General features: G+C 49.6%; 1 protein-coding gene across 8 annotated transcripts in view; it reads right to left on the reverse strand.

Annotated features, from left to right (window-relative positions):
* Positions 1-26,853, reverse strand: part of MEGF11 (multiple EGF like domains 11) — a 374,950-nt gene that overhangs the window by 72,681 nt on the left and 275,416 nt on the right. For all 8 annotated transcript variants that reach the window (XM_054532820.2, XM_024232600.3, XM_054532818.2 and 5 more), the window contains 3 exons: positions 12,519-12,765; positions 11,050-11,170; positions 728-864 (listed from right to left, as the gene is read on the reverse strand). In XM_054532820.2, coding sequence (XP_054388795.1) covers positions 728-864; positions 11,050-11,170; positions 12,519-12,765 — 505 coding nt within the window. The remainder of the gene's footprint in view (positions 1-727; positions 865-11,049; positions 11,171-12,518; positions 12,766-26,853) is intronic.

Below are 26,853 nucleotides of genomic sequence, written 5' to 3' on the forward strand. Positions count from 1 at the left end.
AGCCCTTCTCTGCTTGAAGAGATCCATGTGGTCAAGAGTGAGAGGGAGGAGACTTGGCCCTGGTTCTGTGGGTTTCAAATATCTTTTTCCAGCTCCCAATCTCCTCACCATCACACACACCGGTTGCCGTTTCTCCCTTTTCCTCTGCATCTGCCCTGTCATCATGGCCTCCTTCTTCCAGGTGTCGCACATGTGCACATATGGCAATTCCCCAGTTCTGTGTTTTTTTTGATTATCCACTCTGCAAGGCTGGTTTCATTCCAGGACATTGGCACCCTCCTTCAGTCTGCTCTTAAGCCACAGGCCTTCAGAGGATGCAAACTGATGCCAGTATCCTTTTGGTGGAACCCAAATTAGGACTAAAAACCCCTTCCAGAAGAAATCGTGCAAAACATATGAAGTGATTTTGCACTCTCAACTTCCTTGGATTATCTGTGCCATTGCCTCCCTCTATGAGTGCAGAGTAGAGAGTGGGGGCAGGTGCTCACCTCCTTCCCCCAGGTGAGCCCATGCAAATTCAGGGCTTGGGCCACTAGGCTCGAGAAGAGGGTGTCTCTGCAGGCCGAGGGTGAGGAGGGATCAGGTGCCAACTCTCCCTGGCAGGAGAGCTCAGAGTGCTTTCTGAGAAAGGAACTGGAAGGCTGGCAGAGAGAGGGCTATGAGCTGTTCTCTGCAAGGCTCCTGTGAATATGAGTAAAATGGACAGCAAAGATAACACTATCCTTACCTGTCCCCCATGTATCCAGCTGTACAATGGCACTGTCCAGTCACGTGGTCACACTGCCCTCCATGGTGGCAAGGACAATCCTGGCTGCAGTTCTGGCCAAATGTCCCTGGTGGGCAGGGCTGGGCACACACTGCTCCCTGAAAGAAAGGTGGGAAGACATGCATGGTGGTGCTCCAGAAATGCCAAACTTTCCTGGGAATGGCACAGCTGCTGTGGCTCCAGGGACCACCCAACTTCCCAGAAGAAGTTCAGACAGCTGGACACCAGGGCTCCAAAGCCCTCCTCTTAGAGATGGGAGATGGGAGACTGAGGGCAACTTGCTCATCCAGTTATTCAGCACAATTTAGGAACTGCCTATTGTATACGAGGTGCTATGTTAGACACTAGGGGTGATTCGACTTGATTCCTGTCCTCCTAGTCTACCACAGAAAGAGCCAAAAAAACCGCTAAGTACAAGGTGCTAAGTACTCTCACATGGGTACACAGTAAAGTGCTGAGAAGACACAAGGAAAGAGGCTGAGTAAACATGCTGGTATGGAGACGTGCACTTTGCTCAGCTTCTTTCTCAAACCCAGCTGACATGAGAGCCAAAGGGGTACAGGTATAAACCCACGAGGAAAAGAGGAATAGGAGACAAAGGATGTCACACACTGGAAGATGGAAAAGCAGGTGGAGGAGCGATAACTGCTTTGGTTTCTGCTTCCTGGGCAATGTTAAGTGCCTGTAAAGGGAGCGTCACAATGCTGGATGATGAAGTCCTTTGTAACCTCAAAAAGCTCAGGAATCAGAGACACTGGGACCCTCTGAAGGTGAAGGTGCAGATATGATCAAAACACGACTGTTTGAAAGTTTATAAAATAGGGAATTAGACCCCCATTCTCTGCCCCCACCTTGAATAGCAGCCAGGTGAATTGTCCAAGTCTTTCAGAGAGGTTGGTGTCATAGGCTGTGGACAAGGGACACAGGCACAGATGAAGGTGGCGGGGAACTCTCCTGCTGCTCTCTTCCCTGCTGCACTCCTAAAGGCTGACTGCCAGACTGAACTCCCTGTGGCAGGAGGTTGGAGGGTTCCTTTCTAGGGACACTGAGGAGCTCAAGAGAGATGACCTAAAGATATTGATAGTTGAGGGTCCCATCAGTCAACACACCTGACATCTCCTTCCACCCCCAGGTGTCCAATTAGCTTTTCTGGGGCTCACTGTAAAACATGAACAGATGGCCAAGGATCACCAGATATTTGAAACAGGCTCTCACATGAAAGAGAAACACTGAAATAAACAAATGGGCAATAGGAACACACAGGAAATAGGAACCAGGCCTGAAGCAAGGAAAACCTAAAAAAAGAAAAGGAAAAAAGCCTCTATCATAATTAAAATGAACATGCTCAGGTAGCTATAAGAAAACATTGCACCTATGAAAGAATAGAGTGCTATAAAAGAGGATATCCAGAGAATAGGAAAGAGGTCTTGAAAATTAAAAATAAAATGGTGGAAATTAAAATGTTGCAAAAGAAGAGCCAAAAGATAAAGTTGAGGAAATCTATAAAGTATACCAGAGAGAGAGAGAGAGAGACAAAGATAGAGAGATGAGATTAAAAATAATAGAGAAAATATAGAGGACCAATTCAGGTGGTCTGACATCTAATTAACAGGAGTTCCAGACAGTAGAACAGAGAAAATAGAGGTGAGTAAATTAATGGAAAATATAATAAAAGAAAATTTCCCAGAATGGAAGGATGGAGAACCTGGGTTTCTGAACTGAAAAGACCTACAAAGTCTCTAGCAAAAATATAAAACAAGACCCACATCAAGGCATGTTATCGTAAACTTTTATATCTCTATGGATAAAGAAATGATGTTCACAGATTTTAGAAAGAGGAAAACAGGCTAGGTATGGTGGCTCATGCCTATAATTCTAGCACTTTGGGAGGCTGAGGCGGGAAGATCTCTTGAGCCCAGGAGTTGGAGACCAGCCTAGGCAACAAAGCAAGATCTCATCTCTACAAAAACAAATAAAAATGAAAATACAAAGAGGAAAACAAACATACAAAAATCAGGAATTAAAAGGGTTTAGAAGCCAGAAGACAATGGAGCAATGCCTTACAAATCCAGAGGAAAAAAATCATTTCCAACTTAGAATTCTACACCCAACTAAACTAACACTCAAGTAGGGGACTCAATAAAGACATTTTCAGATTTGAACAGCCTCAAAAAGTTAACCTTCCATAAACACTTTCTCAGAAAGCTATTGGAGGATTTGTTTTCCATCAAAAAGAATTCCCCAAGAAAGCCGGGCACGGTGACTCACGCCTGTAATCCCAGCACTTTGGGAGGCTGAGGTGAGTGGATCACCTGAGGTTCCAGACCAGCCTGACCAACATGGAGAAACCCCATCTCTAATAAAAATACAAAATTAACCGGGAGTGGTGGCACATGCCTGTAATCCCAGCTACTGGGGAGGCTGAGGCAGGAGAATCGCTTGAACCCGGGAGGTGGAGGTTGCAGTGAGCCAAGATCACATGACCGCACTCCAGCCTGGGCAACAAGAGCAAAACTCTGTCTCAAAAAAAAAAAAAAAAAAAGAATTACCCAAGAAAAAGAAAGGCATAAATTCCAGGAACTAGGGACTCCAACAGAAGACAGAGGTGAAAGGAATCCCAGGATAGCAGTGAAAGGTAGCCCCAGATGACAGCTATGCTGCAGGCCTGGAGAGCAAAGAGTTAAAGAGTTCGGACTGGAACAGAAGACACCGGCTTCTAAGAAACGCCTCAAAAACAAAACAAAAGCAAAAACTGGAGAGACTTCTAATGGGTCTGACCTTATTGAGAGGAGTTTGAGAGCTGTTAGAGAGTTTTAAGGATAAATTAGTAACAATACACATGTATATTAACATAAATATTAAAAAATAATTTAACCAAATTGGACATGGTGGCACCTGTCTGTAGTCCCTGCTACTCAGGAGGCTGAGGCAGGAGGATCACTTGAGCCCAGGAGTTCAAGGCTGCAGTGAGCTATGATTGTGCCTGTGAATAGCCACTGCCCTCCAGCCTGGGCGACACAGCCAAATCCTGTGTCTTAAAACTTTTTAAAATGATTTAACCACAAATTGTAATATAACTCCACTGGGAGGGTGGGAGAGGGGTTGCGTGTTTGTATGTGAGTGTATGACAGAGCTGAATCTTATTCTACGGCAGAAAGTCTAATGGATTCAATGACTGTCTAAAATGGAAAAGTCAAGAAACGGCTATAAAGCATGTTATGTAGAAAAATGGAGGGAAATGCCAGAAGAGATATCTAAAAGATTTGAAAGTGTTGCCTTTCGGGAGTAGGATTTGCAAATGGAGCAGGGGACTCCCCCGCCCCCCAGTATTAGCCTTGTAGTATTATATAACTTAAAATTACATGCATGAGTCTTAGGTTTTTAACAGATCTGAGCCTGCTCTTGTCTCTGCTGCCCTTCCAGCCCTGCGCACACCCGACAGTCATTTCTCTTATGGAGATCAAGGATGTTCCTCCAATTAATCAATCAATTAGTTCAACACACAATTATTAAGCACCAATAATCACCAACCCTGCAGAAGCTAGTTTATTCAGGAAAATTGTGCCAGACCAGAGTCATCTTTCAAGATCATCCAGTTTACTTGTAATGAGTTAAATAGGAGGCCATTCAGCTCAGACTCTCCTCCACACACAAGTCAGAAGTAGGGGGGCTAAGAGGGGGGGCTAAGAGGCGGGGCTGAGGCGGGGCTGAGGCGGGGCTGGGGCGGGGCTGAGGCGGGGCTGGGGCGGGGCTGAGGCGAGGCGGGGCTGAGGCGAGGCGGGGCGAGGCGGGGAAGAGAGGGGCGGGGAAGAGAGGGGCGGGGAAGAGAGGGGCGGGGAGGGGAGGGAGGAGTGAAGGGCAGAAGCAGCTGAGGACAGTGAGAGAATGTGTGTGTGTGAGAAAAGGGGAGAGAAGAGTCAGTCAGGCCAGGTGCAGTGGCTCATGCCTGCAATCTCAGCAGTTTGGGACGTCAAGGCAGGTGCATCATTTGAGGTCAGGAGCTCAAGACCAGCCTGGCCAGCGAGGTGAAACCCCATCTCTAGTAAAAAATACAAAAATTAGGCGTGATGGCAGCTGCCTGTAATCCCAGCTACTCGGGAGGCTGAGGCAGAACAATCACTTGAACCTGGGAAGCGGAGGTTGCAGTGAGCCAAGACTGCCACTGCACTCCAGCCTGGGCAACACAGTGAGACTCCATCTCAAAAGAAAAGAAAAAAAGAAAAGTCAGAGTAGGGGTCCTTCTTCCTCCTGGAGGTGTAGGGGTACTCCAGGCATGGCAGGGGCCTTTCTCAGTGCACATTATAAGTTCTAGGTATTCAAGAGGGAGGAGAAGTCTTTCTGGCTTCTATCTGACTCAGTCTTCTACAGTCCTGGGCTGGATAAGGACACTCTTGGAAAAACATTTTTTTTTTGAGATGGAGTTTTGCTCTTGTTGCCCGGGCTGGAGTGTAATGGCGTGATCCCGGCTCATGGCAACCTCCACCTCCCAAGTTCAAGCGATTATCCCATCTTAGCGTCCTGAGTAGCTGGAATTACAGGTGCCCGCCACTACGCCCAACTAATTTTTGGTATTTTTAGTAGAGATGGGGTTTCACCATGTTGGCCAGGCTGGTCTTGAACTCCTGACCTCAGGTGATCCGCCTGCCTCGGCCTCCCAAAGTGCTGAGATTACAGGCATGAGCCACTTCACCCAGCCAAAAAAACTTTTTTTTTTCCCTAAGAGATGGGGTCTCACTCTGTCATCCAGGCTGAAGTGCAGTGGTGCCGTCCCAGCTCACTGTAACCTTGAACCTCTGAGCTCAAGTGATCCTCCCGCCTCAGCCTTCTGAGGAGCTGGGACTGCAGGCTCATGCCACCACATCTGGCCAGGTTCCTCTCCTTTTTAGTGCTTCTCAGACACAACCAGTGCTCTCTGAGGTCAGTAGAGACGTCTGGTACATAGAATGCATCCTTCCGGCATTCCCTAGGGAAATCAAGCATCCTTGAGACTTTTTGGTGAAGTGGGTGAGCACCTCTTTCAGCCCCTGCTCAGGATTCCCAAACTGCAGTCATCCAAGCACGCTGAATCTCTAGTCCTCTTCCCTGGTTTGAGCTCCTGGGGCCTAAGAGAATTTGATATCTTGGAGGTCCTGTTGCCTGGTGTGGTGGGAAGAGCACTGGGTTCACAGTCATGATTTGGGCTCAGATCCCAGCTCTGCCTCCTCCCAGATAGGTGAGCTAGGATAAGTCAGGTGATCATTCTGAGCCTTAATTTTCTCATCTATAAAATGGGAGTAGTAACTCCTAGTCTTCCAGGTGGTTATAAAGATGAAGTGAGATTAGAGATGTGAAGGAACCTAGTACAGTGCCTTAAACAGGGGGCACTTAATTAATAGTAATTGAACCAAGTTGACACCTGATGAGGTGGCACATGGTGGGAGCCCCATATAACCTGAGACTGAGAAGAGTAGAAGAGAACTGTATGAGTCATCACCCACTGCTGGCTGGAAGAACAGCCTTTTGGGGAGAGGCAGGGGGAGAGAGCAGCCAGAGAAGTCAGCTTAGGAGAGGGCTATGGCCTGTGGTTTCTCTCCTGCTGCTATGAGCTGAAGTGTACCCCTTCAACATTCCTTTTTTTTTTTTGAGATGGAGTCTCGCTCTGTTGCCCAGGCTGGAGTGCAATGACGTGATCTCAGCTCACTGCAACCTCCACCTCCCAGGTTCAAGCAATTCTCCTGCCTCAGCCTCCTGAGTAGCTGGGATTACAAGCATGTGCCACCACACCCAGCTAATTTTTGTTTTTAGTAGAGACTGGGTTTCATCATGTTGGCCAGGCTGGTCTTGAACTCCTGACCTCAGGTGATCCACCCACCTCAGCCTCCCAAAGTGCTGGGATTACAGGCATGAGCCACTGCACCCAGCCAACATTCCTATGCTGAAGTTTTAACCTCCAGTACCTCAGAATGTGACTGTATTTGGAAATAGGACCTTTACATAGGTAATCAAGTTAAGATGAGGTCATATGGGTGGGCCCTCATCCAACATGACTCATGTCCTTACAAGAAGAGGAGACTAAGACAGACCCAGAAAAAAAGACGACATAGAGACACAGGGAGAAGATGGCCATCTACAAGCCAAAGAAAGAGGCTCAGAAGGAACCAACCCTGCTGACACCTTGATCTTGGACTTCCAGCCTTCAGAACTGTGAGAATCAGTTTCTGTTGTTCAAGCCGCCTAGTCTGTGGCACTTTGTTATGGCAGCCTCAGCAGATTCATGTACTTGCCCTGTGGTCAATTGAGTGTGTATCTCCAATTGTAGTGGGATCTTGGACTGCTGTGGCATCTAGAAGGTTGGACATGGGGTAAGGTGATATTTTCTGTTCCTCTCAGAACTGGTTAAACCAAATGGCTTTGTCAAAATCTGGAAAACAGTCGCACTTTAAGAGGATCTTGGCGGCTGGGTGCAGTGGCTCACACCTGTAATCCCAGCAATTTGGGAGGCCTGTAATCCCAGCACTTTGGGAGGGCGGATCACAAGGTCAGGAGATCGAGACCATCCTGGCTAACACGGTGAAACCCCGTCTCTACTAAAAATACAAAAAATTAGCTGGGTGTGGTGGCGGGCACCTGTAGTCCCAGCTACTTGGGAGGCTGAGGCAGGAGAATGGCATGAACCTGGGAGGCGGAGCTTGCAGTGAGCTGAGATCGCGCCACTGCACTCCAGCCTGGGCAACAGAGTGAGACTCAGTCTCAAAAAAAAAAGAGGATCTTGGCTAAGTGGAACATAAAAAGAGAAGGGGCCAAGATCGTGAAAGGACTTAACACCATGCCAGCTCTCCTGGAGGGGAGGCAACTCAGCCTCAACAAGCATCAGAAGGCATTTCTAATGATCAGTGATGCTCCAGGGTGGCATGGACACCCTCAATGGACAGTGAGCTGTGGTTGGTGTGGGTGCTGTGAAGGTGATCCAGGCCACAGGCCGGGAAGTGGGGCTCCATGAATCTTCCTTCTCAAACCTGAGCATCTGTGATGCTAGGCCTTGGCCCCAAAACCTCTCTCTCTTTTTTTTTTTTTTTTTTTTTTTTGAGATGGAGTCTTGCTCTGTCGCCCAGCCTCCGAATAGCTGGGATTACAGGTGCCCACCACCATGTCTGGCTGATTTTTTGTATTTTTAGTAGAGATAGGGTTTCACCACGCAAAACCTCTCTTTGGCCCTCTAGGATAACTGGTCCTATTTCCCAGCTTCTCAGCCTCCTCTCTTCCAGTTTTGTCTTTGTGTGTGTGTGTGTGTATGCACGTAGGCATACACACACTGTATCCAGTCCCCAACATAAGACTGCGAACTCCTAAGGGTGGGGGATGTCAATCCTATTTCTTCCTGCCTCTCTGTCTCTAGTGCCCACTCACATGAAACCACTCAGACCTGGTTTCTCTGCTTTGAAAGGTCTCAGAGCCCAGAAAAAGAGGGGAAACAATTCCCCAGGCTCTTTGCGAAGACCCCTCCTGAAACAGGCTTCAGGTTGGGCTAGCGGAATATCCTGTGGGCATGCTTAGGGCCTGGTGGCCAGGAATCTCTGAGGAGGGGCCTGGAGGGCCAGAGTTCCTAGCAGCTCCTCTCTCCAGTTCCACACAATGGCCTGGGTCTTTGGGGGGAGGTGCATGGTGTGAATAAGCAATCTCTATATCTCTGAGTTGGAAAATGTGTGGTTGAAGTCACATAGGGCCATTGGGAAGTCAGGCAATGGAAGATGCTAAAGTGGGGAGCCTTCTCCCCAGTATCCATTTCTTGGTCCCAGCTCTCCCTGGGAGGAGCCTCAGGCATGAGTGCAACTTCATTATACGGTGACTCTGCATGCACAAGGGGTATTAATAATTCATACAAATCTGCAAGTTAAATGCTATGTCAAAAATAGAAATGCAATTGTCTACAATAAAATTAAAAACATAAAGTCCTCAAATCCAAAGGCTTCTATCGACAGAGTTTCCTGTCATCTGGAAAAACAAACCTCTTGCTGTGCTGGGAAGAAATACAATCCCTCCATGTGTTTGCTTCTCACCTTCCCCCTCTTCAACCACCTGAGCCTCAGCAGTGTCTCCAGAGAGGCCTTTACAGGCAAAGGGATGCTGTGTGCTTGTTCTCCCCACAACATCCTGATCCAACCTCTCTGCTGCAGCTGGGCCTCTGAGGACCCAGCCTGCTGGGTGGATTTCTGAAAGCTGGTTGGAGATGAGAGGGTCTTTCCAGAGACTGGTTCAGGGTGGAAGAAATGGGCAGGTATGGGAGAGGTGGTGGCAGTCCCTTTTTCTTCCTCAGAGGAGACAGACAGATGGACAGACAGACACCAAGAGCAGAAGACTTGGATTCTAGCTCCACCTCACTCCTAACCACCAGTGTGGCCTTGAACAGGTCCCTTACCCTCTCTGAGCCTCAGCTTCTTCATCTGAGAAAGGAAGGTATTGACAGACCGGTGGGATTCAAATCTCTTAAAGCTGGGAAACCCTGTTTTTATGTGAAATCTTACCCAGAGCACCTCAATATAGAAACTAGATTAAAATGGAGAGGTGGGGGTGGTATGGGCACCAGAGTCCTAATGATTAGGCTCCTGCCCCCACTCTCCCTCAAGAAACCCTAGGGTTCTGTGAAACACAGAAGGAAGTCCTATGGTCTGGATCAGTTCTTTCCAAATGCAGACCTGCAGACAGGACTGGCTGCCTCAGAACCACCTGGGGAGCTTATTAAATAATAAATAGAGATCCCCCGGTCCCAGGAGGACACAGATGCAGCCTGGGAATCTGTATTTTAAGCCCCCGCCACCACCTTGTCAGCTCTGGTGTGCAGTCAGGTTTGGATACTGTGGGACCAAGTGGTCCCCAAAGTCCTTTCCTGCCCTAAAAAAATTCTGACAAGACTGTGCCTGCATCGATGGGCCCTGCAGGTATCCTCCCGTCTGTCCCTATGACCTCTGCATTCACAGCCTCCTAAAATATCCTGCTTCTGCTCAGCAGTCCTGTCCTCTCTGGCTTTGCAAAGCCTCAGGCCCCAGGGGAGGTGGCGGACTGTGTCGCTGAGCTTCCCCTGAAACGGAGCGTGTTACTGGAGAGTCAGAGGCAGGTTTGCAGCCCAGGAAGGTCAGCTTCAGCTGACTCACTGCCTCTAAGGGCTTGGTCTGCGGGGGAGGCACTGACAGGCAGGGTGTGTTGGCTAAAAGGAGGCTTGTGGAGGGTCTGTGGCACCCAGAGATAGAAATCAAGCCATCGTAGAGGGCTACAGAGTTTGCAAAAGACTTTGGACACGCACAGCCTCACATGAGCCAGCCTCCAACTATGGCAGCTGGGCAGGGCAGGGCTCACTGTTGTTATATCAGTTTTGTACTCGGGGGAAGGGGAGTAATTGAGGCTTTTTTCAGGGTCAGCATTGGCTGTGAGACCTGAATTTAGGCCCATGAGGTTACAAATCTTATCCTCCTTTCCCACAATGGTTTTTTCCCAGACATGAGACCTGGGCTGCTTCAGGCTACATCAGAATCACCTGCAGTACCTGTTAAAATACAGATTCTGGTGCCCACAGAATCAGAATGTGTGTGTGCAAGTGCAGGGGGCGAAGTTAGATAAATTCAGGTCATCCATACCTGCTGTTTCTCCTCTTTTCCCAGCCTTTTCTGCCACCTCTGGCCCAGGGCCCATGGCAGCTCATGTGGGTGCTCACACCCAAAGACAGAGCTAATCTTACAAGAAGAATTCAATTTCTTTGCACATGGGAGATCACAGGCTCAGAGAGGTGAGTAACTTGCTTCAGGCCACACAGCACTTAGAGATGGCAGACCTGGGATTCAAAGCTGTGTCCACGGCACCACTGGCAGCATTTAGTGATGCCCTATGGTGATAAATAGGAGGGAGGTTATTCAGAGTTGGAGAAGAATTCAGCTATTTTTTTTTTTTTTCTTTTTTGAGACAGAGTCTCACTCTGTCACCCAGGCTGGAATGCAGCAAATTGATCTTGGCTGCGACCTCTGCCCCCTGGTTCAAGTTATTCTTGTGCCTCAGCCTCCCGAGTAGCTGGGATTACAGATGTATGACACAATGCCTGGCTAATTTTTGTATTTTTAGTAGAGATGGGGTTTCACCATGTTGGCCAGGCTGGTCTCGAACTCCTGACCTCAAGTGATCTGCAGGCCTCGGCCTCCCAAAGTGCTGGGATTACAGTCACGAGCACCATGCCCGGCCAGTTTAGCCTTTTAAGGTGTGCATGAGTGACGAAGGCTCAGCTCTCCAGTGCCTCACCCAGATCCTTTGGGCCCACCTACCGTCCAGCCTGGGGGGCAGGCACACTCGCCAGTGATGTGGTGGCAGGTGCCCCCATTCTGACAGGGGCAGCGCAGCTCACAGTGAGCTCCATGGCTCCCAGGAGGGCACAGCTCCTCGCAGCTGCATGGAGAAGCAGAGGTGTTAGACACAGCAGCATTCAGATCAGGTGGCAGAGCCCCAGTGCTCCAGGGTTCCCTAGGAATTCCTTCACAGTCAATGAATCTGTATTAGACACAGCATCAGCTGAGCTGCAGTCCTGCTCCCTGCCAGGAGGGGGAAGCAGGGCTCAGACTGAATACATTGGAATGTAGGGTGCTTGGGCCAATACTTGTGGGATGACTTAAGTGTTCTTAGTGTAAAGAAGAGTATTCTGGGGAGGAGGCTGAGGAAGGCATCCCAAGGAGGAAGGCATTTTACTTGGGCCTTAAAGGTGAAGTTAATTTCACCAGGAGAATGGAAGGAAGGGCATGCCAGGCCAAAGTCATTGCATTAATGAAGGCACTGAGAAGTGCCCATGGATCCCATCTTCAAGAATCCGCCTAGATTCAGAGAGGGGAAGAATCTGGAGCACGTTCCTTCCAGGCTCAGGAAAGCTCCCAGCTCCCATGACAGGCTCATGTGCAGGGACTGGGCGCTGTTGAAGGGTGGGGCAGGATTTGCACAGGGTCTTGGTCTTGGGCCTTCATCCAATGGCCCTGGCCTCTAGCTCACTAGGACTTGGGAGCTGGCCAGACATCGGGGTACGGAACACCCTCAATCAACAACGTCTCTGTGGTCAGCGTCCTTGGCCACCCCTCAGGATCTAGGCTGTTGGAGAGGCCACAGAGCCTGCTACAGGGTTGGGAGGAGAACTTCAATCTTGCCTCTGAGGGGGTCTCAGCTAAGCAGTCTTGCAGGTCTCCTGTCAATACTACTCTCTGGAAAACTGGAATGAGGGGCTGTTTGGTGTCTGGGGAGAGAAAGTAAGGGAGAGGAACAGGCGGAGTAATCCTCCCAAATCTGTACATGGTATCTGCCCAGGACCTTCACCTCTCTCTGTCCCAAATGCCCTAGAAGGGAAGGCCCCAGGTGAGCAGCATCATATGGGTAAGGTCAGAAGAGACTTCCAAGATAAGGGCTGTCTCTGCCAGGAAGGGCCTCCTGGGAGGGTTTTAGGGAGTGCCCACTCGGGCAGTCTCAGGAAGGACCAGTCAACGCGGTCCTGGAAGGAAGGAATCTGAGACCTGCGTGGGTGAGGCCTGGGCATTTAGACTCACAGGTGATTTCACAGCCAAGACTATCCCGACCCTCCTGGTCCCACCACCCAGCCCACCCACAAGGAGCCCAGGGCTGGGCGTGCAGCTGCGGTGAGGGCAGCCACTCCAGGCCCCGCCCCAGTCCCTCCACCCCCTCCACCCTCCCCACCCAGGCACCCTCCAAGTCCCGCCCCTCCAGGTCCCGCCCCTCCAGGCCTTGCCGCATGACTCACTAGACGCCGGTGTAGCCAGGTGCGCAGAGGCACTCGCCGGTGCGGGGGTCGCAGCTGGCACCGTGTCGGCACTGGCACGGCAGCTGGCATCCCTTGCCGTGGGTGCCAGGCGCGCAGAGCTCCTCGCAGCGCCATCCACGGAAGCCGGCGGCGCACACGCAGGCGCCTGTGATGGGGTTACACAGGGCGCCGTTCTGGCACTGGCACCGGTTGCTGCAGTGGGGCCCCCAGTGGTCGCTGTCGCAGCCTGCAAGAGATGGGGCAGTCAGGGATCAGGAGCCCTGCAGGCTCTCGTTGGGGCAGGGGCCAGGAACCGATGCCCATGCGGCCTTCCCATCTTTGCAGCGCTCCTCCCTGGACAGGTGGCAGCAAGGGGTGCCTGGGTGGAAGCTTTGGTGCCTCATAACCTGCATCAGTTCTTCCACCAAGCCGTACAAATAATCACACAGGCCAAGAAGGGCAGAGCGTTTGTTTCCTCAAGGCAGCTTCAGAACCCATCTCCTGGTCCGGCCATTCTCTTCCAACCAAATGGCTGCCCTAAACCCCCCTCTCCTGTATTGAAATTCCGGAGCCACAAGCTGTTTACATCCCTCTTTGCTAAGCTCTTGGTTGGCTGCCTGTTTCTGTTCCTTTCTGCCGGGCCCTTTCTTTTCCCATCTGCCACCCCTCTTCTCTGTGACCCTACCCCTCTTCTTGGGACCTGTGGGACCCAGTCCATTCCAGCTCCCATTTCTCTATCTTTCCTGCCCCCGTCTCCCTCTTCCCCACACGCATTGGTTTTCTCACCTTTTGCATTTCACTCACTCTCTGGGAATATTTCCTCTAACTCCCTGCCCCTCCCCGGGCTCCATCTCCCTGTCACCCTTTTCATCTCTTCCTCATGCTTCTTCCTTTCAGTAATGCCTACGCCCCCTGGTTGCTTCAGCTTCAGTTCAGTTTCATTACTTTCCAAGCAGCCAGCTTCAGAAGGAGCAGGAAAAAGAAAGGCTTCCCTGAGAAGTAACAGACAGCCTTCAAGATCTTTACATGTAATTAAATGTTTCAAAGAGAGATAGCTGAGCCAGTTTTGCAGAAATTCATACTCTATGGCTATGGAAAGGGGCTGAACAGCAGAGCCCCAGAGAGGTCACCCAGCCTGCTGCCACCTTCCACTCTGACCCTCACCTGATGCATACGGGACACACAATAACAAGATGTCCTCAGTTATAAATTCTGGGGTGAAAGTGGGGTGTGGAGTTCAGGCATGGACAGGCACACATAATGTTCTGGGAGAAGTTCAATGGAAAGAATGATTGCTCCCAGCTAAGGAGACCAGGCAAGACTTCTTAAAACAGAAGCCATCTCAAGTGGGCTGTAAAGGATGTCTCACTTGTCTGCCTAACAGGGTGAGCAACCATCTTGCTTTCAGCACCGAAAGTTCCACATTCTGGGAAATCCCTCAGTCCTGGGCAAACTGGAATGGCCGGTCACCGAGATTATCTGTTGCTGTTTGTGTTCCAGGTTTCTAGGGTTTAGACACTCAGAGAGGAAACGGGGCAGGTGAGTGGGACTGGGAAGGTGTCACTGGGGTAGGCTCAATATAAGCAAAGATATAGCGGCGTTCAAGTGTTGGGCGTGTACAAGGGTACAAGGTTCTAGTGTGGCCAGTAAGTGCGTGTGGTCTTTGGGGGCTGAAGGTTGGTGGAAGGATCAGCCCCACCAGTCCCCGACATGTCCCTCCTACCTGCTGACCAAGGTCAAGTGGTCAATGTCATGGAGCCTGCCCATCATCCTGTAGCAGACAGAGTCACCAAGGCCTGGAACTCCCATTACCCTATCTTGGTTCATCCCTTCTTCATCTGTGCCCCAAGTATTCACACACACAAACTGAGCTGCCAAGTTATGAGTGAGTCTCACCCTATATTTTCCACCTGCTATTACAGTGAGTAAAGCAAAAATTAAGTCCACTTATAGCTACAGCCTCCACTCACATTGAAAAAGGCTCACAGAAGGCTGGACACCGTGGCTTACACCTGTAATCCTAGCACTTTGGGAGGCCAAGGTGGGTGGATTGCTTGAGCTCAAGAGTTCGAGACCAGCCTAGGCAACACGGTGAAACCCCATCTCTACTAAAATACAAAAAATTAGACGGGCTTGGCAGCATGCACCTGCAGTCCCAGCTACTTGGGAGGCTGAGTCAGGAGAATTGCTTGAACCCGGGAGGCAGAGGTTGCAGTGAGTCGAGATTGCACCACTGCACTCTAGCCTGGGCGATAGAGCAAGACTCCGTTTCCAAAAAAAAAAAAAAAAAAAAAAAAAGGCACACAGGACAGAGTGTGACTGAGTATTCAGCAGTCCAGCACCTCCTACCTCATCCTCTCTTTGGGACACACACTCAGTGAGCAGAAGGACTAGCAGAATTATCTATGGTACCATTTCTCTTTTAGTTGCCAAGCACATGTAGTTGAATTCACATAGCTTATTGTCCATATGTTGTGACTCTATTATGATAATGACAACCACATTTTACTTACTTATTTATTTTGAGACAGAGTCTCGCTCTGTTAGGCAGGATGGAGTACAGTGGTGTGATCTCGGCTCACTGCAACCTCTGTCTCCCGGGTTCAAGCAATTCTCCTGCCTCAGCCTCCCAAGTAGCTGGGATTACAGGCACATGCCACCACGCCTGGCTAATTTTCGTATTTTTAGTAGAGATGGGGTTTCACCATGTTGGCGGGCTGGTCTCAAACTCTTGACCTCAGGTGATCCACCTGCCTCAGTTTCCCAAAGTGCTGGGATTACAAGCGTGAGCCACCACACCCAGCCAGACAACCACATTTTAAAAGCTCCCTGTGTGCCAGGCACCATCCTAGAAGTGCTACATACATGACTAAAATTTAATCCTCACAACAACCATGTAAGTTAGGTTTTCTTATTTTCCCATTTGACGGAGAATACACCGTCAGAGAAGTTAAGTGATTGCCTGAGGTTACAGCAAGAGCAAGCCTAGGTCTCCTGGTTCTAGCTCTCCCCACTGCAGGTCTTTGGGACACTTTCTGGAGGACGAGTCCAAGGAGTAAAATTTAGAGGTGGCCTTGGGGACAAGGTGGCAGCCACAAAGCACAGATCGGGGATACCACAGAGACTAGCCACTTCTTCTCTGTTCATCACTGTGAACCACCCCAGGATCCAGCACAAGGAAGTTCCTTCCTTTGTTGGGACTGCAGTTACTGCCCTGAGACCTTGGTTCTGTATGAAACTGTTGGAGCCAAAAGGCAGTTTGTTCTCGGTGCATCCCAGGGCATACAGTTATGCTTTGCTTATCAAACAACCTGTGTTCTTTCTGGCACAGCCAAAACCCAGTAGGAAGCAAAACTAGCCGCCTGATAAGGAAGCCAGAATATTGTCATAAAGTCCACATGGTAACACTTGGGTGTTTTCATTCTTCTGCTTGCCCATTCAAAAACATTTACCAAGGACCTGCTACTGCCAGAAAGCACCCTGCCCTATTGGGGTGCACAGTCTAGTAGGGGTAGAAATGCTGGAGCAGCATTCATGGTACACTACAAAAGTGCTCTAATAAGGGCAGCTCAGGGCATTATAGAAGGACATGTAAACACAATTCTATTAAGCCTGGCACTCTGCTTTCTCACAACACAGACTGGCATGTGAGTGTGTGTGTATATGCACACGTGTATGTTTGTGTATGCATTTTTTTTTTTTTTTTTTGAGACAGAGTTTCTCTCTTGTTGCCCAGGCTGGAGTGCAGTGGCATGATCTCAGCTCACTGCAACCTCCGCTTCCCGGGTTCAAGCGATTCTCCTGCCTCAGCCTCCCGAGTAGCTGGGATTACAGGCGCCCACCACCATGCCCAGCTAATTTTTCGTACTTTTAGTAGAGACAGGGTTTCGCCATGTTGGCCAGGCTAGTCGCGAACTCCTGATCTCAGGTAATCTACCTGCCTCAGCCTCCCTGCTAGGATTATAGGCATGAGCCACTGCACCTGGCCAATGTCTGCATGTTTTATGGGGCTCCTAAAAACTATGTGAGCAAGAGCTCTGTGTCATAGTAAGAAACTATGGAAATAGGAAACATTTATAGATAAAAAAAGGAAAGCAACTTGCAGCCATTAATATAGGGGCAAATAGCCTCTCATATCCAAATTGACAGGAAGAAGTTACATTCAATTTAGAATATTCTGATTAAGGAAGCAGAGAAGTGTGTAATTCATTCCAGAGAAATTTCCCCCTAGAGTGATTAAACAAAAAAACAATGTTAGGGTTCACAGGGATAAGTTTCAGTTATCTAGAAAATTCACTTAAAACACCTCATTCCCCAGCAATGACAGAGAAATGAAGCAGAGCTGCAGCGAGTCAATTATCAACTCTGCTGAAGGTGACTAAAAACTACCGTCATTATAATTACAAGAGGACTTTGCATTCTTTCACAGAGAATCGCAAACTCTTACCAATTTGGTCTTGGAATGTCACCCCTCACACATTTCTTTTTTTCTGTCCCAGGCTCTCCTTCCTAATTATATTGGGCTTTGGCTGATTTTTCTTTTCTTTCTTTCTTTTTTTTTTTTTTGAGACAGAGCCTCAACTCTGTTGCCTAGGCTGGAGTGCAGTGGTGCAAACTCGGCTCACTGCAACCTCTGTCTCCTGGGTTCAAGCAATTCTTGTGCCTCAGCCTCCCGAGTAGCTAGGATTACCGGCTGATTTTTTAAGTGACTAGATTGTCTCTGGGCAGCTACTGAGTGCTGAAGGGCACCCGGAACTGTGCAGCCTGGTTTGTTCTGTTCCTTGAGGCTGGGCAACTCACCCCCTTCCCCTGCTGACTGCTTCAGACTTTGGGGTCCAGGCTTAGTGTGCCCCTGGGTCCCCAAGAGGGCAAATGACTTCACCACTGTCTTCTTCACTGGCAGGCTTTTAAATTTGTAACTACAGTTGATCAGGCAGTTACTAATGCCAAGTCATGAGATAAAGGTGCAAAGTGAATTTTCTCATTTAATTCTCACAACAACCCATAGTAATAGCACCTGCTGCAGATGGACACGGTATGCTGGCAGCCAGCCTGGGCTTAAACAGCCACCCTTGAAAAATCCACAAAGAGGGGAGAGCAGAGACTGATTTTCCACAAGTGCCTTATTCAGGGACTGGTTTATGTGTGAATGGTGGGCGTAGGTCCTATGTTTTCCATGACTGGCCCTATTTCCCATAATTTTATTCTCTTATCTATTGTTTATTCAGATTTTTTTCTATTGTGGTAAAAGATATATAGCATACAAATTTCCATTTTAATCATTTTTAAGTGTGTAATTCAGTGGCATTAATTACATTCACAGTGTTGCACCAACTATCAGCACTACTTCCAAACTTTTCCATCACCCCAAATAGAAAAACTCTGTAGCCATTAAGCAGTAACTCCCTAGTTCCTCCCCTACCACACTGGTAACCTTTAAGCTTCTTTCTTTCTTTTTTATTTTTTTGACAGAGTCTTGCTCTGTCACCCAGGCTGGAGTGCAGTGGCGTGATCTTGGCTCACTGCAACCTCCACCTCCCAGGTTCAAAGGATTCTCCTGCCTCAGCCTCCTGAGTAGCTGGGATTATAGGCATGCGCCACCACGCCTGGCTAATTTTTGTATTTTTAGTAGAGATGGGGTTTCACCATGTTAGCCAGCATGGTCTCGATCTCCTGACCTCGTGATCCGCCCGCCTCAGCCTCCCAAAGTGTTGGGATTACAGGCATGAGCCACAGTGCCCGGCCTTTTTTTTTTTTTTTTTTTTTTGATGGAGTCTCGCTCTGCCCCCCAGGCTGGAGTGCAGTGGTGCGATATCTGCTCACTGCAACTTCTGTGTCCCATGTTCAAGTGATTCTCCTGCCTCAGCCACCTGAGTAGCTGGGACTACAGGCACGCACCATTACACTCAGCTAATTTTCCTATTTTTTTGTAGGGATGAGGTTTCACCATGTTGGCCAGGCTGGTCTTGAACTCCTGGACTCATTGATCTACCTGCCTCGGCCTCCCAAAGTACTGGGATTACAGACATGAGCCACTGCACCTGCCCTCTCTCTTTATGAATTTGCCTGTTTAGCTATTTCTAGATTCTAAATGGAATCATACAATATCATTCTTTTGTATCTGGCTTATTTCACTTTGCATAATATTTTCAAGATTCATCCATGTTGTAGCCTGTATCAGGACTTCATTCCTTTTTATGACAGAATAATATTCAATTGTATAGACAGACCACATTTTGTTTATCCATTCGTCTGTTGATGACACTGAGTTGTTCCACCTTTTGGTTATTGTCTACAAGACAACAGTGAACACTGGGGTATAAGTATCTTTTAGAGTCCCTGAAGATAATTCATTAAACGGACACAACTAAATTTTTTTGATGCCGTTATGGACTGTACTAGGAATAATAAATAATGCGGCCGACCATTACTTTTCTGCCTTCACCACTGTATAGGAAGGTTTAGGTACCTGTGCCCAGTCTGCTGCATTAGCCCTGGAGTCTCTCTGGGCTGGAGGAAGACAGCAGCTAAGGTGTGTCTTTGGTTTGTGATTGCCCTTTACTTTCCCCACATCCACCATCTGGTCCCACCCTGCAGCCAGCTCAGCGGGGCACAAGAAGAGCCGTCAGCAGTGCTGATGAAGGTGCCTGGCCAGCCCTTCTCCCAGCTACCAAAGAACCCCCTCCCAGCTGCTTATAGGATTCACTTCTTCAGACAGTGGTTCTTGGCCTGGCTGCAGATCAGCATCACTGGGGCAGTTTTAAGAAACACTCTTGCTTGGGCTCTACCCATGGCCATTCCAAGTGAATTGGTCTAGGGTAGTAGGGCCCAAGCATAGGTCCCTTGAAAAGCTCCCCAGGTGAGAACTCTTTTTTCCCGTGATCTCTGTTCTCACTGGTCCTCTCAGGGAGATGTGCAGGAGGATGCTGGGCTGGAGGTGGAGTGGGAGAGGACGTTAGTCCTTCCCATTCCATAGACAGGAATCCTGAGACCCAGCAAGGAGGAGGAGTCGGCCTCTGAATTGAAGGTCAAGGGATGGAAACGAACCTGGAAGCCACTGCCCCTGAGCTGCCCCAGCTTGTACTAAGGACTGGGCCAAGGCCCCCACCTCCCTTCTCCTCTCCAGCAATGAGAAGGCCTGATGCAGTCACAGCCCCTCCCAGAAAGGTCTGTGGCCCCCAATCTCCCACCCCACCCGCAGAAGCAGCAGTGAGAGCTGACAGGTCACGGGATTGTTCCTGAGTTTGCAAAGCAGCAGGCAGGGAGGCAGAGATGGAGCAGCAGCCGCCGGAAACCATTCCAGCTGATAAATAAAGTGACTTCCCAGTGAGCAAGGCCATTTGTCAACTGACTTGCCCCAGTAAAAGCACAGTCAAGTTCTCCGAGGCTGAGCCCCTCCGCTCTTTCCAGGCCTAAGCTGCAATTCTGAGGGAGCACTGAAGGATGGGTCAGAGCCAATGCTGGGCACTCCTGGGCAGCCTGCTCCCCCTCTCTGGGCCTCTGTTTTTACATCTGTAAAATGACAGGTTTGGATCAGTGGTTCTTGCCTGGAGTAGGTCACCCTCCCCAAGATAGCATCTGGAAATGGGAGAGGGGGAATTTAGGTTGTCACAAATAATCCCAGGGACAACTGTACACAATTTAGAACTGTATCCTGGCTGGGTGCAATGGCTCATACCTGCAATCCCCAAACTTTGGGAGGCCGAGGAAGGAGGATCACTGAGATCAGACATTTGAGACCAGCCTGGACAACACAGTGAGACCCTGTCTCTACCAAAAGCTAAAATTATCCAGGTGTGGTGGTGCACACCTGTAGTCCCAGCTACTCGGGAGGCTGAGGTAAGAGGATCGCTTGAGCCCAGGAGGTTGAGGCTGCAGTGAGCTATGACTGTACCACTGCTCTCCAGCTGTGCAACAGAGACTCTGTCTCTAAAAATAGATAAATAAAATACAAATAAAAAATGCCAAAGATGTCCCCATTAAGAAATACTGGGCCAGATGCGGTGGCTCACACCTGTAATCCCAACACTTTGAAAGGCTGAGGCAGGAGGATAGCTTGAATCCAGGAGTTCAAGACCAGCCTGGGCAACATGGCAAAACCCCATCTCTACAAAAATTATAAAAATTAGCTTGGTGTGGTGGCATGTGCCTGTAGTCCCAACTACTCAGGAGGCTAAGGTGGGAGAATTGCTTGGGCCTGAGAGGTCGGGCTGCAGTGAGCTGTGATGGCGCCACTGTACTCCAGCCTTGGTGACCTGGTGAGACCCTGTCCAAAAGCAAGCAAGCAAGCAAGGGAAGAAAGGAAAGAAAGAAAAGAAAAGAAAAAAAGAGAAAGAAAAGAAAAGAAAAAGGAAGGAAGGAAAGGGAAGGGAAGAAAGAAAGAAAGAAAGAAACAAACACTGGTAGGTAAATGCTGGAGACTCTTCAAGTCCCAATGCTGTGTGATTCTATGCCCTGTTTGCCAAATGTCCCCACTTGAGAAACAGGCCAGAGGACACAGGGATAGGAGGTGTGTTTGTATGAAAAAGAAAAATTGGAGGTGGTTACCCGAGCTCTGAGCTGAGCTATCACTCAGTTTCCTGTCTTTCTGCCACTTAGATTGTTGGAATTAAATATTAATAGACCAAGGTAGATTAAAACCCAAATCTTCTGACACAGTCCCTAAGCCTAGAAGATGCTGACAGCACAGGATTATAATGATGTATCATTAGCTCTTAGTGATCTATTTATTACACTTGTTACTCAGTGTTGCTTAACCACACCGTCTATACCTCCCTTAAACCTCCAAGGGGAGGCTGGGATTCACAGAGGCTGCGGCTCCATATCCCACCCATCTCCTAGGGTAGCAGGGATGGAGGAGTGAGCACACACACATGGGGAAAACCCTAACCCTGAGAGCTTACCAGGGACCAGCTGCATTCTCCCATGGGTTGTTTCCTCTAATTTTCTTACTAATCCTGTGCCAGTTATTCATAGCCTGCCTGCTTCATTCCAAAGAGGATCTGAGTTAAACCATGTGAGATGTGATTATGATTCCATTTTCCAATGAGAAAACTGAGGTTCAGGTTCAGAGACATTAAATAACTAAATCAGGGCTTCTCAACCTCAGCATATTTTGGGCCAGAAAATTCTTTGCTATGGGGAACCATCCTGTGCATTGCAGGGCATTTAGTGGCATCCCTGGCCTCTACCCACGAGATGCCAGTAGTACCTCCCCAACACACATACACACAATTGTGGCAATCAAAAATGCCTCCAGATATTGACAAACATCCCCTGGCAGTGGGTAACATCACCTGATTGTGAAAGGTGAAGTTGAGAGTCATATGTTGGCTTTCTTTACTGCTAGGCTTTAGAAGTCATCTTGTGTACTCTCCACATTTTACAGGTCAGGAAACTGGGCCAGAGAAGCTGAATGACTTGCCCGTGACCACACAGATAACAAACTGGACAGCTGCATTTGAAACTAGCTGGCTGTATCCATCTAGGGCTCTTTGCCTCCCATCACACCAGCTATTATGAGATGAGAGGCTCAATGTCAAACAATTATCAAGCACCTATCATGTTAGGGGCTCAGAAGCCTGCAGTCGGTTTGAGAAACAGACAAGCAAATGGGAAACTCTCGGAACACGGGGTGATGAGAGGAGCTCTGGGCAAGCTGCCTGCTAAAACTGGGGAGGGCGCTCCGCTGTCAGGTTAGAGACAAGGAGGCCTGGGAGCAGGCAGTGTCTCGGGCGGCAGGGCAGGAGGGGAAACAAAGGCCATGGGTACGTATATTCAATGCCCTGAGCAAAGGCAGTTGCTCCAGCTCATTACCTTCCTCATCTCTATTGCCGTAGCTTCCACCACAGCTCCAGGCAGCCAGGTCCATTTCAACCAGGAGTATCACCATCAACATTTCAGGAGGGAGTAGGGAGATTCAGGAACAGTTTTATCAGAGCCGGGCATCTCTCTGCAGGTGGCTGAATTGAAACCAACACTGAGCCCCTGCTTCAAATATCACTGCGCCTGCTTGGCACTGCACCATTAGGACCCCGTTCCTCAGGGGCTGCAGGAATCCCTATTAAAATGCAAACAACCCCCTGTTTGTGACTCTGTGTGTGGGGGGGTTAGTCACATCCTGAGGCACTATCAGCCATTAATATCTCAGTTATCTCTTAATATCCAAGTGGCAATTAGCAGATCTGGAAGCCAGATTCAGCAGGGTATGTGTATGTTTATTAACCTGCTTTAGGAGAGAGGAGGTGGGAAGATGGGAAAGTCAAATTTATCAACTTCAGGGACTTTATCAGGGACTTTTTTTTTTTTTTAAACCAGCATCTGCTCTGGATGTAGAATGCCACAGTATTGTGTAGACAGATAATGGGAAGGAACAGTAAGTGTGAGAGACTTTACAGGTGTGATCTTGTTCAATTTAAGCCACAACTGCTCAGGATAGCTATAGTTATCCCCCTTCACAGAGGAAGGAACCAAGGGCAGGTGTGGCTAGGTGGCTTGCCCACAACCTCACAGCGAGGGTGATCTCTGGCCTGTTTCTGAGATGAGGACATTTAGGACCCAGGAGGCACCGCAGAGCTGGAACATTGGAGTTCTTTTATACCTTGTTCAGAAGAAGGTATTGACACCCAGAGAGCCAGACGACCTGTCCAGATCACCCATGAGAGGCAGGAGAGGAGCAAGACTCCCGGAACTCCTGCCAGGTCTCCAGACGGTGCTGATCACGGAGGCTGGTGCCGCCTACCTGCGCTCCCAGCAGGAGCACCCCGCACTATCCTCCCTGCTGTTCTAGAGTCCAAGTCAGAACTCATGCACCACCCCCAACCTCTGCCCTGTGGCATTTATCCCAGCAGATAAATGTACCTCAGTGACCCCAGCACTTTCACCTTATACCATACAGCAATGAGGTCTGTGAGGCTCGGGGTGAGAGGCAAACTGCGATGGGCTGTCCCACAGGGACCCAGGGACCCAGGGACCCAGAAAGCTATCTGTCCTTAGCTCTGCTCAAAGCCCTCCCCTCCACCCACAGGCTTTTAATGAAGGCCCAGCTCCCAGCGGCCCAGCTCCTTCTGATCTGTTTGCATCACTGCCTTTGAAGCTTCCCAGCCCCAAAGACCATTTATCTCCACAATTTGCCTGGAAAGCCTCATAAATCATGTCTGTGCACAAAGGAATTACCTCTTTGGAAGAGCCTTTCAAAGGCAGCTGGCAGAGACACCCGGGCTAGCCTTGTTGGTCCTGCACCCTCCCCGATGTGGCCCCCTCACTTGCCTTTTGGGGTCCCTGAGCAAGTCTCAGGCTGTGTGGGGGCGGGTAGGGGAGGGAGAGGGTAGGGATCAAGGGGAATTTGGTGATGCTTCCCCAGCCATGTAGGCTCTGAGGGAAATGAATTCACAGTCGGAGTGGGCAATAGCACTGGAAGTTGTGGGGTCCAAGCCCAGTTCCTCTGAGAAGTGAACTCCAGACATGACCATTTCCCCATCATTCCCCTTCCCCACGACTTCCTTCAAACCATGAGGTCTGGTCTGGAGGAGGGAGCCTCTCTCTATCTCTGTTGCGGGCTGTGGGCAAGGCACCACCCTTCCAGACCTCAGTGTCCCCCTTGACAAAAAACAGGATCAGGCCAGATGATTGTGTGCCAGGCTGTGCCCATGGAGTTCAGAGGAGTCCTCTGCCTGGAGGGGGACTGGGCTGTGACAGGGGCCCCGGACCTCCCATTTCCAGGATTCCAGAGCTGCTGTGTTTTCGACCTGGATCCTCACACAGGGACAAAGCACTAAGCAGCTAAAAGCGGGGAGGGTATGCAAAAACCTAATTTCTGCCTTTAAATGTCTGTGTTTAATTCCCCTCACACTCAGAAAGTTCTTTCCTAGGTCTCACTGAGGAAGTTCTCGCTGGAAGTTCTTTCTTCTCCATCACCCACTCACTGAGCAGCCACTTCAGGGCCCGGCACCGAGAAGGATGCTTGTGGGGAGGCAGTCAGAGTGGTACTGTTCCTAAGGGACTTTCTGCCTGGCACTGTGGGCCACACCCCCACTAAGAATAAGCAGGAAGCAGAGACAGGAGCAGTGGAAGTGGAGGCTGTGCAGAGGCCCGGCTCCCTGGTGGGCCCACAGAGCATTTTGGAATGAAGGCTGCCTCACCTGTTGCCCTATTTGTGCTGGAGCTGGGGGCCTTTCTCACCGGGTGGGAAAGAGGAGTGAGAGGAGTTGTGCTGAAGCGACTCCAGCAGCTTATCTGTGGGTTCACAGGCACTAGGGAGAGGTGAAGCAAGTTAGGGTGATTTGGACCTGGGCAGCCTGAGAGTCAGCCAGAAGGGGGCCGTGGGCCAGGGGCAGGAGGGACCTGGGATCCTCCCTCTGGGCTGCTCATCCTGGGAGTCGATCCTGCACCCCAAAGGCCTGGCAGGAGGCTGTTCCCACCAGGAGGTGCACTGGCTCTGCTGATCATACAGCAGCATTCACACCACCACTGTTCCAGCCAAAGGAATTCACAGTTGTGCCACCTTTCATTTTGGCAAAGGCAACATCTGGAGCCAACTGGTGCTCCTGGTGCTTGGAGTTGCTTTGGCCTAGGTCTACTAAGAACTGATTGGATGTAGGGTCCAGACTGCGTGGGGCTTAAGTGCAGCAGCTAGAGGTCACATGAGATGCTGAAGGCTGGGCTTGCTAGAGGTCAAAGGGCATTGGGAGCTTGGGTGTGGTGGGGAAGGGGTTAATCTACCCAGGATGGCCTTGTGTAATAAATGGGATTTGATTTGGGATCTTGAAGGAGGAACGGGATTCTGATGGGTGGGAATGCAAGGGAAGACAGTCTGAGTGGAGGGGCTGGTAAGAGCGCAGGGAGGGGGTGTGCAGGGCTGGCAGGGCAGCCTGGAAAGGCGGGTACACAGCCTGGGTAGGCTGCAGAGGGCCTGGGAAGGCTAGACCACTGCTTCCCAAACTCTCCATGGGGGAAGACCAAGTGTCTTGTTTTGTTTGTTTTCCAGTCCATCATATGGTCCTCACTGAGCATGACTCCTATGATGTTCATACCACCTGGGACTCATCATGAACATCTGACAACACCCAAGTTTGTCTATACTCTGCTCAAGGAGAGGAACCCTCCAACCATGTGCGTGGCTGTGACAGCAATGTCAAAATTACTATAAAGGTTGCTAAACGTTTACTCTCAATTTCTTACTTATTTCGTCACTGGCCAGTAACAGCCCCTAGACTGCACGTCTAGAGAGCACACTCTGAAGAGCACTGGGCTAGGCGCAGGTCAGAGGAGAGCTGAAGAGCCCATCAATACAGGTTTGCAGGTGGTTTTACTCCAGCTAGGCAAGATTCCTGTCCTTTCTGTCTCCTTGAGGAAGTCCTGCAGACTCCCAGAGGCTGCTGTGCTACTTAAGGGACCAGGCACTTGGGGATGATAAATATAACCAAGGATGATATTCAAATGACTTCCTTACTGGCAGAGCAGGGTGCCCACCAGCTGCCTGGTGGGTTGGCGCCTGCTGGCTGTATTCAGGACGTCCAGGGCAGTGGCAGCAAACACACAATGAGCCCTACTATATGTGAAGCGCTGTCTGAGTGCTTTACAAGTAGTATCTTACTGCACCCTCCCATCATCTCCATTTATAGATAAGCAAACTGAGGCACAGAGAGGTAAGGGACCTGCCTGAGGAGAGCATCCAGATGTCACGAGAGTCCTGGGGAAGCCTCCACCCTCCCTGCCTCTCACCCCATCTGGGAGTTGTGGACACTGGGGTCCCAGTCCAGGCCCCTCTGCTGACTTCTGGGGTGGCCTTAGGGAAGACACATCCCCTCTTTGGCATTTAGTTTTTCCATTGTAAAATAAAGACACTAGCACCAGATGCTCCTTGAGATGCCTTCCATCTCTGAGAGTCATCTGGAGGAATCCATAGGGCAGGGATGAGAAGAGCACGTCCAAAGGGGGAAAGCAAAGTGTGGGGTGCAAATGAGTGCTGGGCACCTTCGCTCACAGCTGCCATTGAATGATAGGCAAAAATAGAATTTCCAAACCAATACAGCAAATGAGCATTTGCTTCACTTTATATAGCCCTTCTTCCAAGTTCTTGTGCAATGAACTTGCCCTTTAAATACTGTAGGAAACTTGCTATTAGCCCTGTTTATCTCTAGCATGCTTTTTTTTTTTTTTTTTTTTTTTTTTTTTTGGTCTCAGATGGAGTCTCACTCTGTCGCCCAGGCTGGAGTGCAGTGGTGCGATCTCGACTCATTGCAACCTCCGCCTCCCGGGTTCAAGTGATTCTCCTGCTTCAGCCTCCTGAGTAGCTGGGATTATAGGCATGAGCCATCATACCCAGCTAATTTTT

The sequence above is a fragment of the Pongo abelii genome, chromosome 16 (assembly GCF_028885655.2).
Source record: "Pongo abelii isolate AG06213 chromosome 16, NHGRI_mPonAbe1-v2.0_pri, whole genome shotgun sequence".
Classification (NCBI taxonomy): Eukaryota; Metazoa; Chordata; class Mammalia; order Primates; family Hominidae; genus Pongo; species Pongo abelii.